Consider the following 20,108-nt stretch of genomic DNA (forward strand, 5'->3'; position numbering starts at 1 on the left):
CTCTGGGCTCTTTCCAGCCAGCAGGCACCCCACACCTGCCGAGTAGAGGCCCCAAGAGGCATCTCTTCACTCGAAGCTTCACGTGCCAGGGCCGACGGTGAGCCGGGCCCCGGTGGAACCCGGCGAAGACCTGCCCTCCTGGGCTCCATTCACCCCTCAGTGGGGGAGGCAGGCATCTGAAGGTGTGAGGGGACGGGGGGGGCACAGGAGCCCCAGGAGGCCAGCAGGAGCTCCCTGACCCCTCTCTGCAGCTGCGCCCGTTTGCCCCGCCAGCTCGCTGGCTCCGCAGGGGAAATGCTGGCCCTGCATCAGGAGCAGCCCTGGGCTTGGGTCTCCGGGGCCTCGGTTGGTGTCGAGGTGGTCCCCGAGCTGCAGCTGCGCCCTCCGTCACTGCGATGCCCCTGCACCCCACTCTCCACCCCTGGGGAGCAGCTGTGCCAGCAGCTCTGCACCGACAGATGGACAGACTGTGAGAAAGGAAGTGGAGAAACCTTCTCAGTTTCTGGTCTGGGGAGAAAAAAGGCCAGGAATGCCACGTCTTCCATTCCCCCCCGCCATATGTAATGTTTAGTTTATATAAATGAACTAATATTTTCCTGGAGAGCAAAAATCATAAAGAACGTTGACCCCAAGAGAGGGCAAACGATGTTTGTGTGTGCCTTGGAACCGGTGAAGACATTTCCAGATCTCGGGAGCCCCACCTCCACGTGGCTGAACCAACTGACAGGTTTTCTCTGAAGATTCCTTGGCAGCAAAGCAAGTCCATGGAAAATCTCACCCTGGGCGGCAAGTTTCCTTCAGGACTGCTCTCCGACACACCTTTCCATCTTCCTTGTTCTATGGCCCAGCGGGTAAAAGCCCCGCTTTGGAGTCAGGTGGACCTGAGTGCAAGGTCTGGCTCCTGCACTTCCTAGCTCTGGGACCTTGGGCAATTGGCGTAGTCCCTCTGAGCCTCGGTTTTCTTACTGGTGAAATGGGAATAGGAATAAATACTTCATGTAGGCTTACTTCACAGGGCTGAGGCTGGGCCGGAAAAGCCCTTAGATAGTGCCTGGCACGCACTTACCACTCAGGAATGTTAGCTCCTGGCCCTCGCAGGCAGGCTCAGATGCTGACCAGACGGAGGGACAGCGTGACACAGCCGACAGAGCACCGGATGGGGGGCCAGAGTGCCCTCACCTCAGCTCCAGCTCACCACTCACCAGCCGCGCCAGGTACCACGGCCGCATAACCTGCCAGCCCAGGAGCTAGCGGCACAAAGCAACCAGTTTATTCTATGCATAGATTTGCAGGTCAGGAATCTGGACAGGAAACAGCCTGTCCAAATTCTGCTCCACGATATCTGGGGTCTCAGTTGGAAAGACTTGAAAGCTGAGAGGGACTTGGTGCTGGGGGCTGGAACCATCTGGACATGCGTGGTGCTGGCTGTTATCTGGGGCAGAACACGAATGTACATGTGGCCTCCCATGTGGCCTGGGCTCCCCTGCCGCATGGCAGTCTCATAACTCTTGCATGGCATTGCTCCCCGAAAGCGGATGTCCCCAAAGCATCATGGCATCTGTGTGACCCACCTGGGAAGTCACATAGCCTTGCTTTTGCCACACCCTGTAGGTCAAGGCAGTCCACAAAGGCCTGCCAGGCCCAAGGAGAGGGCAGGTAGACCTCTCCAGTTGGTTCATGGTAGGGAAACAGGGGTGCAAAGATAATAATAGTAATCGTAATAGTAACGGCAGCTAACATGTACTGAGGGTATACTCTCTGCCAGGCACTGTTCTAAGCCCATCCCATGCGCTTGCTTGGTGAGCCTCACACCCACCCTGTGAGGGGGGATGTGTGTGTGTGTGCAATATCATCCCCATCCTATAGGTGAAGGTGCTGGGGTGCACGCCCTCACCCCCCATCTTATGCCTGGAGGAAGGGGCAGAGCCAGTTGCTGAGCCCAGGGGTCTGGACTGGTTGTCACCTGTACCCAACACGTGGAAGAAGCAGGATGCACCTGAGGGCCCCAGAGCGCTCTGGGCTCTGTCCCCATCATCTGTGCAGGGCAGGAAGCACCCTGCCTCTGGTGACAACTTTGGCACATCTGTGACTTTCCCACAGACACTTGGAGTCGCAGGCTGTCCCAACGTGGTCCTTAGAAGGCTGGTTCCATGTAAGAGTAGAACTCCAAACCTGCTTTGGCATTAACTCTCCTTCCCTCGCCCCAGCTGGGGCCTGACTACCTGTGACAAGAGAGCAGGGGTGTTGGCCGCTCTCCCTCCCTGGGCATTTCTCCACCTTCCTCGGCTGGCTAACTGCAGGGTCTCCACCTTCCTCGGCTGGCTAACTGCAGGGTCTCCACCTTCCTCAGCTGGCTAACTGCAGGGTCTCCACCTTCCTCGGCTGGCTAACTGCAGGGTCTCCACCTTCCTCGGCTGGCTAACTGCAGGATCTCCACCTTCCTCGGCTGGCTAACTGCAGGGTCCGGGTGCCAAGAACGGTGTGGGCACAGTGCCGACTCTAGGTGCTTCTTCCTCTCACGGCACTTTCATGGGTTCTGCAGAGATTCCACCGGCCCCTTGGCCCAGGCAGATGCAGATTTATTCCAGGGGCCACTGCATGGCCCCTCAGGCTGTGCCCGCTGCCAGCTTCTTGCTGCTTGGGGTCCCCTCAAGCCTTCAGCTCCACGCCAGCTCTCCTCACAGGGGCCACCTTGGTCCATGGAGGCCGTACCTGTCCTGGTACCGATGGACCTGTGAGCACAGCTAACCCTAGTGTGGCCACCGCTGTCCTCTGGCTGCAGCCATGTGGGCTCCAGGCCTGAGGGAGGCACTGGGAGTGCCCTGGGTTTCCCAGCTGCCAGGGGACATAGAGCAAGCTCCTCAAGTGGCCTGGAGACCCCTCACTGTGGTCGACGAGAGTGAGAGAGCCCCCCACGAGTGAGGGACGAGGACCCCCCTCTCTACCCTCTTATATTCTCAGAGTAGGTAGGGGCTCCTAGTGAGGGGCTCAAGAGCCAGGGAGCCAGTTCCCCCTGGAGTTCACATCTACTTTGTCCTTGGAGTCTCCTGTCTTAGTAGCCTGTTAGCGTCAAGGTCAAGCAGAGGAACCAAGACTTGAACCTGCTGCCTGCTGCGGTCTGGGAATCTGGGCCTCTGGCTCTGAGGAGAAAGCGTCTGGGCATCACCACAGTTGAAGGGTGATCGGATGCCGTTTTTCAGAAGGAAATGAACTGGAGCAAACTGAGTGAGTGTGAGATAGAGCCTGGCTCACAGTAAGGACCCGTAAGAGCTACATGTATGAGAAACAAAGAACGCGTGTGAATGTGAAAGTCACGGGCTCCCAGGCTCAGCCATGAAACCTGGCCAGAGAAGGCTTTCAACACAAACAAACTTTCTGTGTAGAGGGGCCCCCGGGCCCCAGAGGGCCACAGGGCTCTGGCAGACCCAGGGAGGGCCCCGGCCTGAGAACAAGGCTCTTAGCCCACGCAGGAGAGAAACCAAACGACGCAGAACCCCTTGGAATCGGGCGAAAGTGGGCGCTGTGCCCCAGACGCTCAGGGCGGTGCTCGATGGCTCCAGATCGTGCCAGTTGTCATCCTGGTCTCCAGGGACGACGCGGAGGCTCGGAGCCTGAGCAGACTGGACCACGGGCTCCCAGCTCAGCCCAGGCCGAGGCTGGACTGGAATGCAAGTCTTGTGATTCCAGATTGAGTCGTTTCCCTCCGACACAGCTGCCTCGCATTAATTTCAAATGTGTGAGACTTGGAGCACAGCCCCAGGAGCGGCAGCAGGGCTGCCAGGCTGCTTAAATCGGGCAGTGCTGACCCCGGACAGGGCCGCTCCGATGCCGCTGGAACCCATGGGAACGAGGCTCCCTATCCCGGCCACGTGTCCCCCTCCGCAGAGCCGGCTTCTCTGCAGCCGTGGGCATGGCGCTGGGCCATTCGGCACACTCGGCTGGTGCTCCGGCTGCTCGCCCAGTCCTGCACTGGGCACTGGGGACACGGTCCCTTCCTCCCGGGGCTGGTGTCGGGGCGGGGGCGGGGATGGACGGTCAGCGGGAAATCACACACAATTGCTTAGCTTCAGATGGATGGGCGCTGAGAAGGCCAGGCACAGGCCACACGTGCCCAGGAGGATGGGGTTGCCGCCCTCTTTGTGAGAACTCAGGGACCTGAATTCTGTGAAGCACTGGGCCCTGCATCTCAATGAAAGCCCTCGCCTGTGTCTAATTTAACCCCTGAGGGTGGGAGAAGACCAGCAGTTCTTTCTCTCCCAAGAGAAACGTACAGGATGAACAGGAGGTCGTTTCTGGGGCGCTTTGGGCTTGTCTGCTGTGGTCCACGCTGGTGGGTAGGAGAGGCCCCTGGCTCCTGGCAGGGTCCTGGTGCTGGCGGGCTGGCCAAGGCCGCCTCTGAGAGGAGGACATGACAGCTGAGACCAGGGGCTGCTGAAGTCAGAATCGTGCAACACTTCTGAGCCGTCTTCCTTTAGAATTATGAACGAAGCACAAGATCACTCTCTTTGTGAATTTAAAATGATCATTTTCTCAAATATCTGTTCTGTTGATCCTGGTTTCACACACGTTCCTTCTTAGCCTTTCTCTTCTCCTCCCACAAACACTGGTTTCCCGCCTTCTGTCCCAGGCCTTCCCCCTTCCCACTGAACTTACAGCCTGGGTGTCTTGCCCACTCCCGGGGCTCCACACACCCCTGTGCTGACAAGTCCTGCACACCTGTCCCCAGCTGCCATATCTCCCGAGCACCGCACCCATCTACCCGGTGGCCCGCGGACATCAATCTCAAACTGAGCTTCTCATCGGCCCCCCCAGCCTGCTCCCTCCTTGGTGAATAGCACCAGCCTCCACTGATGGTTACCCCCGAGTACCCCTCATGCCACGCAGCTGGTCCACCTCCTAGACACCTGTGGCTCACATCTCTCCTTCCCAGCCTGTGGTCTTGACCAGAGTGAGATTTCTAGGGTACAAATCTGAGCATATCACCCCCTCTCCTAAAAATCTCCATGCCTTCCCCTCATTGAGCTCCAGGCCCCTCTGGGCCCCCCCAGACACACACACACACACAAACACACACACACAAACACACACACACACTCGCCACCCCCAGCTCTTCAGCCTGGCCGGCTCTCTGCGGTTTCTTGAGTAGGTCCTGTGTCTGTCGTCGTGGTGGCTTTGCTCACGCTGCGCCTTCTGTCTGTACGGCCGCCCCTGCTGGAACTCCTGCGCCAGTCTGGAGGTCAGACCCTCTGGGTCCTCTCTGACCTTCCTGTGTTCTCAGGTGCCCTGATCATGGCTCCACTGCTCACCAGCCCCTCGCCTGACCCTTCCGACCGCAGGTCCCACACTGTTGAGATGCCGATAGGGCCTGCAAGGCAGCGTTACTGTGAAGCTTACATCAGATCCTGTGTACAGAACATTGAGCACAGCATCTGGCACCTTGTAGGTGCTCGATGAATGTCAGCCATCACCAACACCGCCACCATTATGGTTGTGGTAGTTATTCGATTGATGTATTGATAGTTCTTGCTGTCACCGTATTTATTTATTTTTTTCCTATCCAAGCATGTGTCTTTCCTGGGTGTAATTATCTGGTTGCTTGTCTGTGTCCCCACTTGACTGTGACTGCGTGAAGGCAGAACGTCAGCTCTCTAATTCAGAGTGGCTGTACCGCACCTGGCCCGGGTGTTGTTGAGGAAGGCGGGAGGCTGCTGTGTCGTTTCCTCCTCACAGGGAACCTGCCAGGCCAGACCACTGCCCCCGTCTTGCAGATGCAGAATTCGGGCTCAGAGGTACGAGTGACTCGCCCAAGGTCACTCAGCCGGGAGGTGGCGGATACCAGTGGGAGCCCAGGCCTGTCTGCCTCTGGATTCCATGTTCTTTGCTGTCGCCATTCATCATCCTTAATCCTGTCCACTCCAAAGCCATTGTTAGAGGGCCCTGTGCTCTTTTCTCTTCCAGTCAATGAGTGGTCTGTTGGGCAGCATGTCAGTTTCTTGAGAGAAATGTAATGAAAACCAGATTTCTTTCATGATATCTTGTTCCCCAGTGACTGTCAGTTCTCATATGTTCCAATAAAACTGCTAAACAGCCACTTAAAGATTATTCATGGAAAAATTTTGCAGAGGAAAAATAGAGCAATCTTCTGAGATAGTCAAGCCGCGTGGTCAGTTTTTCCAGCTGTCCGTGCCATATCGGGCTGGGCAGTGGGGACCACACTCTGCTAAGCCAGGCCAGAGCCAGGCTCATTTTCACCGCCCCTGCCCCCGCCCCGAGGACAGGGAAAAACAAACTTGCCAGCCACCCGCTCAGAACCAGTCCCAGAAGACACGTGTCCCTGGTGCTGTCACGTGGTGCCCCCCCCCCCACCAGGCCTTGGTGGGGCAGGGACGTGAGGCCTTTCAGTAGCAGAGTGTTACTTACGGTCAGAGAGGCCACCTCCATCCCTAGGTCCCAGCTGAATGGAAATTCTTCTGCTTCAGCGTCAAACCCCGGGCTGTTGGTCCGCAGTGCAGGGATGGGAGTGTCTGAGACCCAGGGCACTCTGAGCGCCTCAGCGTGGACCCTGGGCCTAGGAAGATCACAGCCTCTTCTGCTTGCGCCGCCCCCCAACCCCCAACCGTTCCCTCAGCTGGGTTGAGGGGCATCTGAGGCCAGGCATGCCTCCCGTCCAAAGCAGGGAGAAGAGGGGGGGCGGATCTGGGCCTCAGCCTGGAGGGAGAGTCAGGAGCTGAGTGGAAGAAACCAAGGGCGAGTCCGGAGGCTTGGGAGAGCCAGAACTGGGGGTCAGAGCCAGGATGCAGGAACCACTGGAGACAGGTGGGGAAGGGAGTGGATCAGGAGTGAGCAGAGGCTGAGGAAGTTCCCAGAAGAGCCTCAGAGCATACGGCTCTTACTGCACACACGGCCGGTTAAAGGAGCAAACCCAGCACCCCTCTGCCACGTGACCTGGTGTGCCTCTGACACGAGGACACGAGGATAGTCAAAGTATCAACTGCACAGGAGTCATTGAATTCAGACACTGAAGTGTTTACACAAGCCTGGCACACAGTTGCTGCATAATAGACGTCAGTCTCCTTCACCTTCCCTTCCCCGGGAGTAGCAATTGGACCTTATCCATCACATGTTGCCTTCAGGAAGTGCCTCCTGCTTATCAGATCACCTCAAGTGTGTCACTGTGTTCCTCCTTCCTCAGGTTTCCACTAATGCCTGACCTTTGAACTGCTAGAGCTCCTCCCCCGCCACGTGGCCCCCACTCGCCACCACCAGCAGAGTGGTGTAGCCCTGGGCCCAGGTCCTGCGCGTGGGAGAGATAGAAGCCCTGGCTCTCTTACCTGCAGATCGGGCCTCCTCGGAGTACCCGCCCACAGCACGGGGCCAGGCCCTTAGCATTCAATTATCACCATTCTTAATACTACCACCAGTTCAAACCATGAGGAGGAGCCAGGCGATTTGACCTTTATCAAATAATTTCTGAACCTGGGGTGGGAGCCAGAGTGACTCAGGCAGTGAGACTGTAATCCCACGTACATGCAGCTGACACACAAGGCGCATTCCACCCTCCGCATGGACCCATTTATTGAGCAGTATGTGCCGAACAGAAACAAAGCCGGATGCTTCCACGCTTGCCTTTCCTCCCCGCAGCAGCTACGCGAGATGTTTCACGTGGGACAGAACTTGCTTTCATTCCATCGCTTTGAGCAGAAGTTCTTCACCGGGTGCCGTCAGAACCACCTGGAGATCAGCGCCCCCAAACCCCCCCAGGCCAGCAGAATCAGACCCTCCTGGAATGGGCCAAAAAAACTCCATTTCTCACACACCCTCCAGATGCTTCTGATACAAACATGCCCTGGTTAAGAATGACAACCTCGAAGAAGCTGATGGCGGCGTGGAACCCCTCACAGGAAAATGCACACATACACGAAGCTTAGCCACAGTCCTCGCTGGCTCCCATGGACCCTCCCAGGGTTGGTGAAGTCCAGGCCATGACTTTCTGACTTCATTATTATGGGTTGGTCTGTCAGAGCCCCGTTCTTGAGATGCCATATGCAGGCTGGAATTGGTACCTCAGACAGCACCCCCTCTTGTTACCGAATTACGTCGTGTGGACCCTGCTCGAGCCTTAGCCTGAGCTCTCTGTCTCAGCCAAGGAGGGTTATTTTTTCCATCTGGGTCCCGATAGGCAAATGACGAAACAGAAGCTGAGATCAACACAGCACAAGCTTTATTCAGTGGCCAAAGAACGGAGAAGCAGGAACTAAATTCACAGATCAATTAATTTTAAGTAAAGACAAAGGGAGGAGGAGTGAGGCCAATGATGGGGAGGAGGATGCATTAGTCCGCTGGGGAAGGGATGGGGCTTTTTCGAGGGAGTGGGGTGCCACCCCCTTTTTATCCTTCTTTGGTCCTTAATGTCCAGTCCCGGCCACCAGTAGATGTATCATTTAATGTGCTAATGTAGTCAGATCAACATATAATGAGACTCAGGGTCTGTTGGAAGTCAGATTCGTGCCATCTTGGTCCCAGCTGGTTCCATGTGGTTTTTTTCTTTGTGTGTGTGTGTGTGTGTGTGTGTGTGTGTGTGTGTGTGTAGCTTCATTTGTCATCTCTGGACCCTTTAACTTAAAGATTTATGTTCACTGCTGCTAGAGTCGGAGGGGTTGGCAAGTTTTGAGCAAGGACACTCCTGCTAACAGAGGAGGTTGATGGGTTTTGAGCAAAGACCTGGAGCTGCTTTGGTAGCACCCTCTCCTGCCACCTGGCCGAGAGGCAATGTGATGTGGGGGGGCCTCCTTGAGAAGGTTCTTTGGGCTGCAAACAACAGAGACAGACTCTGGCTGGGAGGGCTGAGCAGCCAGGCCAGGGAAGGTCAGGGGGGGCACTGGGACTCCCTTCCACCTCGCTTTTTGCCTTAACCATGAGCCTCTCTCACCGTAGACCCGCCTGCTCCTCCACAGGCAGGGAAACATGGCCATCGACCGTGTCTGGGTTTTATTTCTCATCCCAAAGAGAGATTGTCCTCAGACATATTTCTGGCCCAAATCTGAAAATCCTGGGGAAGGTGTCTCCCCCAAGCCGGGGTCAGGGGCAAGGCCACAGTGGCGCTGGTCTGGGGTTGGCTCTCCTGTGACCCCCATCGGGGGAGGGGCAATTTCTGGCAAAGATGCTGGGCAGGTGGTCCCAGGTGCCCCCTCTGTGCATTCACAAGGCCTAGACTTGAACCGGATTCCACGACAACCAGCCCCCTGTCCTTGAGGCTTGACCTCCTGAGCTTCTGCGTCCCCATTTGTGAACCAAGGCTAATAACAGGCCTCAGGGGGTGTTGTGTGGGTTAAATGTGAAGGCACTGCAGGGCTGTGGCAGACACAGATGACACTCAAATGGGGTGATCGGAGGAGAGTGTCAGAACGAGGGTGTCGGGAAGCCCAAGGCACAGCCCAGCACCCCCGGCTGGAAACAGTGGGGCACTGTAACCGCCCCTAGGCCTGCAAGGGTGCAGGGAAGCAGCGGTTACCAAAACCAGAGCAGAGGGGGCCTGGAGACCGCACCTCTCAGGGGTGACCGCAGGGGAGAGCTGCAGGAAGCGGTGCCCCAGCCTCGCTGTCCTCCCTTCCCCCGTCTCTGGCCCGGGCTCCCCATCACTCTGACCTGACCAGGAGCCAGATGGAAGCCCACTGACCTAGGCCCCGTAGTGCAGCCCCCAGTTCATGGCACAGCGTGGAGAAGGACGGATCTGGAGTCCAACACAGCCCCTTAGCACGGTGCCTGGCACGGAAGGGGTGTCCACTCATTTTTCAAGTATGCTCATTTTAAATGATGAAACGTACATAGAGAATACCCATTGTACCTCCCACCCATGTTGAACAGAAGTTAACATTTTGCCATATTTTCTTAATTAATTACAGATAGAGCAGAAGTCCCTCTCACCCCATCCTTTCCCTTTCTTCCCTATGGAGGTATCTACTGTTCTGATTATCCTGTGTAAATTTTTGTGTTTTACTACAGGTATACCTATATACAAACATATATACCATTTTTTGGTATGTTTTTAAAATTTTACATAAATGGCATCATGCCATCCACATAAACATTCTTTTGCAACTTGCTCTTCCTACTTAGCATATGCTTCTGTGATGAATGGATCAGTATCCATACTTATACCTGTAGATCCAGTTTCTTCATTTTTTCCTGCTCTGTAGAATTTGTTGAATGAATAGACCACAGCTCACTTCTCCATTTCCCTACCGAGGGGCATGCAGGCTGTTTCCACACTGAACGTCATTGTAAACGTGTCCCCTTGTGCACGTATGCAAGAGTTTCCTGAGGGCAGACACCCAGAATTGGAATCCCCGGGTCACAGTGATGCCGTGAAGGCATCGCATCTTCACCTTTACTCAGCATTGCTGATTGCTTCCCAAATATTTGACACTCAAATGAGCCCTGTACTAGCATTCCTGTCTCTCCACACCTAGCCAACACTTGATGTTGTCACGCTAATTATTTTTGTACAGTCTAATGAGGTGAAAATGTACCTCGTTTTTACTATAATTTGCATTCCCATTATTACCAGTGAGGTTAAGGCATCTTTCCCTATAGTTATTGGTCATTGGGGTCATTTCCTCTTTTGTGAATTTCCCCGTTTGTCTCCTGTGCCAGTTTTCTGGGGGTGTGGGTTTGTCTCTTTCTTACTGGTATTTGAAGTTCTCTATAAATCTGAACATGAACCCTTTGCTGGTGATGTGGGTGACAGATACCTTCTTCCAGACTACAACTTGCCTTTTAACATTGCTTTTGCTGTCTTTTATCTATTTGTTTCTTTGTTTTGGTGCAGAAATGTTTAATTTTAAATGCAGTCAAATTTATTCATTTCTTTTCCTTTAGGGTTTATGCCTTTTGTTTCTTTCCTTTCTCCCAAGGTCATAAGGATTGTCTGTTTTTTCCCAGTAGTTTTGCATTTTTGCTTTTCACATTTATGGCATTAATCCACTTGTATAATATAAGGTAGGAGGACTCTAATTTCATCTTTTTCCATGTGGAACCCAGTGGTTCTAGCCCCATGTACTGAAAAGAGCCTCCCTACCCTCTGAATTGTAATGCCACCACCACCATGAAGCAAGTCCGGGTTCTCAATTCTGATTCACTGAACAGTTCTCTGCCCATGCCCCAACTCCAGACTGTTTGAATTACTATTGTTTTGTGTTCTGGTCTGATATCAGGTAGGGCAAGTCCTGTACTATTCTTTTTTTTTTTTTTTTAAGTCATTACAAGTCTTTTTTTTTTTTTAATTTATTTATTTTTGGCTGTGTTGGGTCTTCGTTTCTGTGCAAGGGCTTTCTCTAGTTGCGGCAAGTGGGGGCCACTCTTCATGGCAGTGCGTGGGCCTCTCACTATCGCAGCCTCTCTTGTTGCAGAGCAGACTCCAGACATGCAGGCTCAGTAGTTGTGGCTCACGGGCCCAGTTGCTCCGCGGCATGTGGGATCCTCCCAGACCAGGGCTCGAACCTGTGTCCCCTGCATTGGCAGGCAAACTCTCAACCACTGTGCCACCAGGGAAGCCCCCTCCTGTACTGTTCTTCTTAGGATTTGTCTTGGCTACTTTGTCCCTTTATTCTTCCATCAGGATTGTAAGGTGAGCTGAAATGACCAGGTATGGCAGGGATAGAGCACCATACCCCTGACAGTTTCAAGCAAGGAAATGACATGGTCAGCTTTCCATTTATCAAACACTTATGAATCTGTATGGTGGTTGGATTTGAGAAGATTAGACTGGTTGCAGGAAGAAGATAAAGTGTGGGGACCCAGACCAGTCGGTGACAAGAGAGATGGGCAGGGAGGGGGTGTACAAAACCTAGGGGCCTTGGTGATCGTGTACAGCAAGTGAGAAGAGCAAAGCAAGTCACCGTCTGGAAGAAGCCAAGACGACCCCTCCTTCCAGGCCAGGTGACTGGGTGGCCAGCAGGGCCTCCAGCCAAGGCTGGACATACAGGAGGAGGGTCCAGGTTCAACCCTGGCTGAACTTGTGATATCTTAGGAAAGTTCAGATGGAGATGTCATGCCAACGGGTGGATATGTAGGTCTCAGGTTCAGAAAAGAGGAAGACAGTAAAGATTTGCGTCATCAGCCGATCTGCTGAGTTAAAATCAAATCAAAACCAGGAGCCAAAGAGGGAGGCCTGTGTAGACAACACCAGCTGCTGGAGGATAAGGAGCCCGTGGAGGAGGCAGAGTGACAGCGATTGAAAAAGTACAGGGAGAAGCAGGAGCGTGTGATGTCACAGACGCCCAGGAAGTAGAGCCTTGCGACGAGCGATCGCTAGCCTCAGACACCAAGGGTGCTGGTGAGGAGGCCGATGAGTGTTCAACGATTAGGCCAAAAGGAGGTCAATGGGAATGTCATCAGGAATGAAAACCAGATTCAGCGACTTGAGGAGTGAGTGAGGGGGCAGCAGCGGAGTAAGCAGGAGCAGGCCTCTGTCTGAGGAAGCGTGGCTGGTTGGGAGGAGAGCCGGGGCCGGGACACCTTTTCATGGAAGATGAGAGACTAGAGTGTGTGCATAGGCTGGGGAAGGGGCCTGAGTGGGGAGAAGGGGAAAGTGGGGGGGTGACTTCTCAGAGGGAACAGTAGGGCTGGGAGGTGGTCCCGGCTCCCCGGACCTGGCAGGTAGGCTGGCGTGGACAGAGGTGCACGTGGCAATTGCAGAGCCAGACGCGAGGAAGATCAAACTTGACAAGCACAGTTTTCTCATGGCAGGAGAGTGGCATCCTTTGGAGGGGAGGGGGTCTAAGAGTTGTGCAGGGGGCTGAAGGAGGGAGGAGACCCCTGGGGAATAGCTGTTGAACGGAACAGTGGAGACCTAGTAAGGGTTTGGCGGCGGGAACTTGGGGAAGTGAAGGAGAAGATGTCGGGGGTGGGGAGTGCAGCGTGGAGGGGGTGCAGGGAGGGGGATGACAGCTGCGAGCAGGAATTCAGAGATTAAGATGATGTGAGTTCCTTGCCTTGTGAACCCTCCGAAGTGCCAGAAGGGAGCTAGACTTTCCGCAGTGGACAGGCTGGGGACAGGGGTCATTGTTTTGGACACTAAAATAAGAATGAACCAAGCATGCTGGAGGACATGGGAACCCTTAGGTCACTTGTGGATCTGCAGCTTCTTGAGGCGGAGGATCTGGAGCCCTGGATGGACCTCGGGCCTCATAGGCCCTCCAGGACGTTCCCCAGCACGGCCAGGCAGCAGCCCCTTGGTTTGCAGGGTGTTTGATGCGCTCCGCAGGAAGTGGCCCAGCCCCTTGGTGGAAACCCTGGCCCCCACTTCCGGTGTCTGGCCCAGGTAGCTAAGGCTAGGCTGGCATCTGGGGTCACCTCCCTTTGAGACAGGCTGGGACCTGGGGCCCTTTGCTGCAGGGCTTGCACCTGGACAAACGTCTCCTCCAGCAACAGATACAGAGAAACTATAAGGGACTAAAAATAACTGCGGGCATGTGCAGTTGGGACAAATTATGAACAATAAGTTACAAAAAGGCCAAAACCCAACTGCCACTTCTGAGCAGGGTACTACACGTGATCCTGCACACAGCACCCCCAAGGGGTGGGCACACCACCTAAGCCACCCCTCCAGCCTGACCCACCCATCCGCCCCTGCCCTGACCCTACGAAAGGAACCAGCTCGCCCCCCTTCAGGGAGTGAGCAAGGGAACCTGTTACTTGTTTTCACTCCCCTGTGAGCATGAGTCCGAATAAAGCCTTGTCTGAATTCCTCGTCTGACCTCTTATCAGTTTCTATTGATTGGAGTCCAAGAACCCGTCTTCGTAACACCTTAATCACCTCCCTTCCCAAGCCACAGAAACTAAAGAGTACCACAGTGGTCCAGACCACACCCCACAATACATAGCTGTGGACATGGCCAGCATGAAGGATTCTGCCTCCGTCTCTGCATATGCGGCTCAGTGGGGTTTGTGGCCCCGGCCCCCTGGCTCTGATGACCTCCTGTCGGCCCCATGACTGGAGCTGAGGAGGACGCGGTAATATTATCATAATAAAACCAGAGTGAACGCTAACTCTGCACACATTACTTCATGACCCCTCCCAACCACCTGCCAGGTGAGTGAATTATCCCCACCTTTCAGATGAGGAAACTGAGGCTCCGGGAGTAAGTAACCCATCCCAGGTCACCCAGGCAATAGCTGACAGGCCAGGGATCTGAACCCCTGACTACCTAGCTGTGCTCCCTCTCATTAAATCTGCTGCTCCCCAATAAGCCCTCCACACATCCCTTTTTGTCGGATGTGTGGTTGAGAACAGAAAGTGGCCGTGGAAGGGCACAGGGTAAGGGCCCTGGACCTGGACTCAGAAGTCACCCTGTTAAGGCTCAGCTCTGTCACCCAGCTGGGTGGCCATGGAAGAGTCCCGCCACAGGGAAACAGGCCAGGATGCTGATCCCCGCGTCCAACCCCACGTCTGTCCATGGCACTCTCCCCCATATGAGCAGCAGGGCTGCCCGGTCAGGGGGCTACCACGCAGAGCAGGACACTGGCCCTCCTGACGGTCGGTTGTCAGCCTGGAAGCAGGGAGGGAGGGGTCAGGGTCTCGCGAGTGGAAGCCCACGGGACTTGGGAGAACCTTGTCCCTCATGACAGCCGGGCCAGGTGCCTTCCCCCAAACCCGGCCCCCCCACCCCGAGCCTCCACAGCGCCACCATCACTCTCTCTGCTCTGTTCACAGCCCCCACCGGCGGCTCCAGTTCTGCGAGGTTCAGCCGGCGGCCCACCTGTCCTGACGCATCTGTGACTGGCAGCCTCCCCACGCCCCCAGTTCCGAGACACAGGAAGAGCCACAGCCTGGGCAACAAGTGGGTGACTGAGTGAGCACCCCCTGCTCCCCGGGTCTAGACTGGGCTGAGCGTGGGGCGTGGGCTGAAGGGCTGCTGGGAATGCTGGCGCACCGGGCCCTGCCCCGTCCGTCTGGGAGTCACTGACGGGCACTCTTGGCATCCCGGGCTGGTGCCCTCTCCTCAGGCCTGGCACGTGCTCAGGAAGAGTGGGGGTGTCCACGGCAGCACAGCCTGCGAACTGCTGATGGGGTTTCACAGGCTCGGCAGCCAAGGGAGGAAGTGTGCGGGGAAGGGCAGGGAAACAGTGGAGGGACTCCAGGAGGTTTGCCCAAGCTCGGTTAGTGCCTCCTTGCGGAAAACCCCAGAGTCCAGTGGACACCATGACTGTCATCCAGGGAGCACTAGGTGTCTCATGGTGCTTGTGTACTGGGGCTCAGAGTCTCTGCTTGCCAATTGTTGCAGAAAGCCTGCAGAGCAGTGAGCCTGCCGCTGGTTCAGCCAGCTGTGTGGGGCTGACAGCTGGGGGACACGCATGGTCCTCAGCGTGGCCGGGACAGCCATGCCCATGTCCCCAGGGTGTCGGACACAGAATCCTGAGCAGTTGGGTCCCTTCCTCCCTCTCTCCCCTCTTCCCTCCTCCCTTCCCTCCTCCCTTCCCCCCTCCCTCCCTCCCTTCCTTCCTTCCTTCCTTCCTTCCACCATTAAGATACAAGCCCCAACCAGCCCAGACCAGCCCTGGAGTCATTCACAGGCTGGAGGAGAAAGGGTTGCTTCCAAGTGTTCGGGGCTTGCTCTGTGCTCGATGCTCTGCTACGTGCCTGTCCAGCATTCTCTCACTGAGCCCCTGCAGGCCTCCAAGGTAGGCGCTATATGATACACCTTGTAAGAACAAGCCTGGTGAGGTTCGACAGGTAAAGTACCTTGCAGTGGTGAGTAAGGCTGGAGCGAGGATTTGGACCAGGTTTGTGACTCCAGAACCAGATGTACTGATCGCAGGGTCACACTGTCCCTTCGCTTGTGTGGCCCCATGTCTCACCAGCACCATCCGCTCACTTGAGCCTCATAGTCATCCTGGGAGACAGGCAGGGCAAGTATCATAAGTCCCCATTTGACAGATGGAGATACTGAGGCTCAGAAGAAGGATGTGACTTGCCCAAGGTCACACGGGGAGATAGGGCAGAGCCTGGACTTAGACCACGGTTCTGGGTGGAGGTCTTTCTCCTGCAGCTGCGCCGTCTGCTCAGGACGCCAGGGCAGGTGTAACCACTGTCACTCCCTAGATAAGGATCTTTGCTTCTTTCTTCCTTTCCATTTTCCAGTATGATGTGTCAGTTGAGTGTAGTTGAGAGTAAAAGTGCGACATTCCCATCGGAGAAAGCGAGGCACCTGCTGGACGACAGTGTCCTGGAGTCGCGCAGCCCCCGCAGGGGCCTCGCCCTCGCCTCCTCCTCTGCCGTCACCAATGGACTCGCCCTCGGTAAGCGTCTCCGGCCTGCACACCACAGCGGGTGGGCCACAGCCTGGCGTGTGTCTGTCTCTGTCACCGTGCAGTGCCCACTGGCCCCTCACCCCCTGCAGAGGGGGCTCCCCACAGGCGTCACCAGAGCTAGGGAGGCCTTTTCTTCCCGGCCTCCGAGGCTTCACGAAATGCCCTGGGTTTGTCCTCATCCTGCTGGTGGCCCTGAGAGTGGCAGACAGGCTGGACAAGTACCTGAGACCCGCCATCCTTGGCCAGCAACTGCCAAAGCCTGGTCGCTGCCCCCGCGGGGCTCCGTCCCTGGGGAGCCACAGCCCCCGCACGGAGGGCAGAGGAGGAGGTGCTGCCCAGGGACGGCAGCGGGGCGGCCACCGGGCGCTCACTGTGCCCCTGTCTTCACACTGAGAAGCCAGAGTGAGGGAGGGTAAAAAACTGATCTTCTGGGATGAAAGCACATGTCTGAACTTCAGCCAGAAATGGTGCTTATGTCAGTGGAAGGACAGAAACTGAGCTGCTGGGGCCAGGAGGGGAGGGGTCAGAGCTAAGGATGGTGTTGAGCTCTAGTCACAGGTCTGTCCCGCTGCAGTGTCCAGGTCACCTGACCAGGTCACCCAGGTCATTTCTGCTGTCAGACAAGCATACTCTCCGCCGGCCGTGTCCTTTCAGTGTGCCCATGCTTCTGTAGTCTGTGTGTCTGTCTACTTCCCTTAACAGGGAGCCTTCCCGGGGCTGGCAGCAGGTTAGTCGGAGGCCTGTAGGGTGGAGGGCCCCTGGGCATGGAAAGGAAGAGGATGGTGCAGACAGGACAATCGGGCAGGAATCTCACATCCCACATCCTCGTGAAATGAGGCCAGTCTCTGAGGCAGTGCCGCTGCAGGGGGCAGCTGTCTCCTACCTGCTGGAAAGTCTGTGACAGGCAAGGTCCATGTCTGCCTTCTGTCCAGGAAGGAGGTCATCCCACTTGGACCTGGTCAGGGGTTTATACCAGCTTAGGACTGTGTAGCCTGCGGTTCATGGGTGTGCCTTGGGGAAAAAATTCAGGGTCTGTGAGTTGGGGAAAGGCTGGGATAACCACGTAGGCAGGTCTCTTCCCAGAGACTTTAACGTGCTTATGGGCTCTGTGGGTCTCCCAGAAGGCAGCGGAGTCTGCAGGTTCCCTCATTATCTGGGCCGGGACCATCTTCCTTGGAGAGTCCTCTGGGATGGGGTTCTGAGGAACCAGTCTGGGAAATGCTGACCCAAGAGCATTCAGCTGGGCAGCAGAACAGCTGTTTTACATCCAGGAAACTTTCTGAGCTGTGCCTGAGCCCAGGCCTTTCTATTCCTGAGACAGAAAACTGAGTCAGACGCAATGCTGTCCAGTATCCAGGCGGGAGATCACCAGGCAGTTTGTTTCTCGGCTCCTCTACTCGGGAAACTCAGATGTTTTTCCGTTTGGAGCTGAAAGGCTGGGAGCACGTTGCCGTATGTGCACGTGCCCTGTTTGGAGCTGAACTGGTCCCCTCCCTCCTGTAACTCCCAAGGGACCTGAGATCTCCTCCTTCTCCCCCTCCCACTGCCCGCCTGTGGTGTCAGCAGGCAGCCCAGGCAAAGAGTGTGGAACCCAGGCCCCTCCGAGAAAATCTCTCTGCTGTCCTCGTGGCTGAAGCCGGGCCTTGGAGAGTCCAAGTCAGCCACAGGGGCAGGCCTGGGGGAGGGCTGGGCCCCGCTGTGTGCACGCTGCCCAGGACCTGAAGGGCCGCCCCATCGGGGCCTCTGCTAGGCAGCTGCTCCCTGACCAGCGTCTAGTCGAGCCCTGACCTTTGGAGGAAGAAATGTGCTCGTTTGGCCCCTGTCTTCACCAGGTGAGGCCTGTTTGATACTGGTTTTACTTGGGCCAGAAGGGAGGCGGTGGTGAAGCCAGGCCAGACCAAGACAGAGGCCTAAGGGCCCAGACCCCAGAGGGCCGGTGGGCAGGCAGCTGCAGCCCTCAGGGGCAGGGAAGGGAGTGGAGGACCCACCTTCAGGGGCAGGGAACAGTGGGACGGGATGGGCCGAGAGTCAGAAACAGAAGCAGCAAAGCAGAAGCCGAGCCACGCTGACAGCCACAGGGTCAGGAAGCTGTTCCTCCGGCATGTCTGTGCATCTCGGGGCCTGGGCCCGGTGACCCAGGAGAACGGGCCGCTCCGGGTGGCCCCTCTCCTGCGAGGCCGCCGCACTCATCGATCTGTGTTCCTCTTGCAGGCAGTAGTGAGAGCTCAGAGTTTAGTGAAGAGACGTCTTCAGGGCTGGCAAGGTGAGTGTGGCCTCCGCTCGGCCTCCTTCCCAGGGGAGTCGCTCAGGGCCCGGGGAGCTGGAGACCAGCCCCACCGACCTCACCGGCGGCCCAGCCTGGTGAGGCCGCCCTGTGGCTCCCGCAGGTCAGCGTGTGCAGCCCACGGGCGGGGCTGCCGAGGCGGGAAGGCCTCTGGGCAGGATGGGCATGGGGCGGGCGTCCCAGCCCCTGCTCGGGCAGCCCCGCGTATCACCTGGTCCAGAGCTGGCCCGGGAGTCTGAGGCCAGCGCCCGAGGAGCCCTGGGTGCAGATTTGGTCTGAAATGAGGGTTCTGGAAACCAGAAGGCTGAGAACGGGCCTCGTCTGGAGACGGGCTTGTGGCTCCGCCTGGTGGGGTCTGAGAGCGCTGCACCCCCGTGGCCTCGGGCCTTTGGGCCGACACCTACCGTGCTGGGCACTGGTGAACGAAGGGGACCCTGGCCCAGGGTTGGGCTCCCTGCAGCCAGCCCGTCTGCCCCGGGAATTCACCCCGTGCGCCTACTCCATTGCTGACGCTTCCTCTGTGCCAGGCACCAGGTGGGCTCTGGGAAGACAGGTACTCTGTGCACGGGGAGCTCCCACAGCCTAGGCGCCGCCGAAGGTGAAGGGCATCGTGGCGACTTAAGTTCTGAGGGGAGGCAGGGGGACCCAGTGACGCAGAGGTAGGTCTGCACCGTCCCTCAGAGTAGCCCCTCCACTAGCCTGCGTGCACAGCGGCCTGTGTGCACAGACAGGCACACACACACTCACACGCTACACCCTCTGTGTACGTGTGTATGTACACACCCACACACGCACACTCATGTACGCTCACACAGATTTGGGTGCACATTCACAATGCAGGCCTACATGCGCCTCTCACACGTATACACACATTCCTCTGGTGCTGAAGCCTCCTGTCTCCTCAGCCTCCACAATCATGAATGGCCAGAGAAGGGGTGAATCCGGCCAGTCCCCACAAGGCAGAGTGCTATCATGTGGGGATAAGTGATCTTTGTTGAGCCCTCCCTGTGTATCAGGCACTGTCCTGGTCTCTCCCCATCCTCAGACCTAGCTACGCGGTGGTTACTCGTAAAGTGTCCCCGTTTCATGCCTGTGGACAGCAAGGCGCAGGGAGGTGACGTGGTGGTCCTGCCTCACCCGCCCCTGGTGGGCAGAGCCGACCCACGTCCACCTCCCCCGATCATGGGGCCCACCTCATCACCACCATGCCTCGTCCAGCGCCGCTGTGACACTGCAGGGACTGGCCCCACGTCGGTCAGCCGGTCCATCTGTCCTCGTGAAACCCTAGGTGGGGGGCTGAAGAGGGGGAGGGACGACGCCCTGAGCCCTCAGAGCTCCTCCCTCTGTCCCGCCGCTGGCCTCCTGGAAGGATGTTTGCTCTGATCTGGGGAGCACAGGCAAACGGGCCCTGCTGCCCTCTCCCTGCCCACCCCAGGGAGGGGTGAGAGCCAGACAGGCACCAGGCAGACTCCAGATCTGACGAGCGGAAGTTTGACTTTTCTCAGCAGCGGTC

General features: G+C 56.7%; 1 protein-coding gene across 31 annotated transcripts in view; it reads left to right on the top strand.

Moving 5' to 3' along the window:
- Nucleotides 1-20,108, top strand: part of RALGPS1 (Ral GEF with PH domain and SH3 binding motif 1) — a 285,958-nt gene that overhangs the window by 242,811 nt on the left and 23,039 nt on the right. For 20 of the 31 annotated variants that reach the window (XM_082402645.1, XM_082402630.1, XM_082402658.1 and 17 more), the window contains 3 exons: nt 14,714-14,852; nt 16,142-16,299; nt 18,523-18,574. In XM_082402645.1, the coding sequence (XP_082258771.1) occupies nt 14,714-14,852; nt 16,142-16,299; nt 18,523-18,574 (349 nt within the window). The other 11 variants (XM_082402646.1, XM_082402647.1, XM_082402652.1 and 8 more) reach the window with 4 other exon arrangements.

Source organism: Balaenoptera borealis (genome assembly GCF_965194805.1).
Source record: "Balaenoptera borealis genome assembly, chromosome: 8".
NCBI lineage: Eukaryota > Metazoa > Chordata > Mammalia > Artiodactyla > Balaenopteridae > Balaenoptera > Balaenoptera borealis.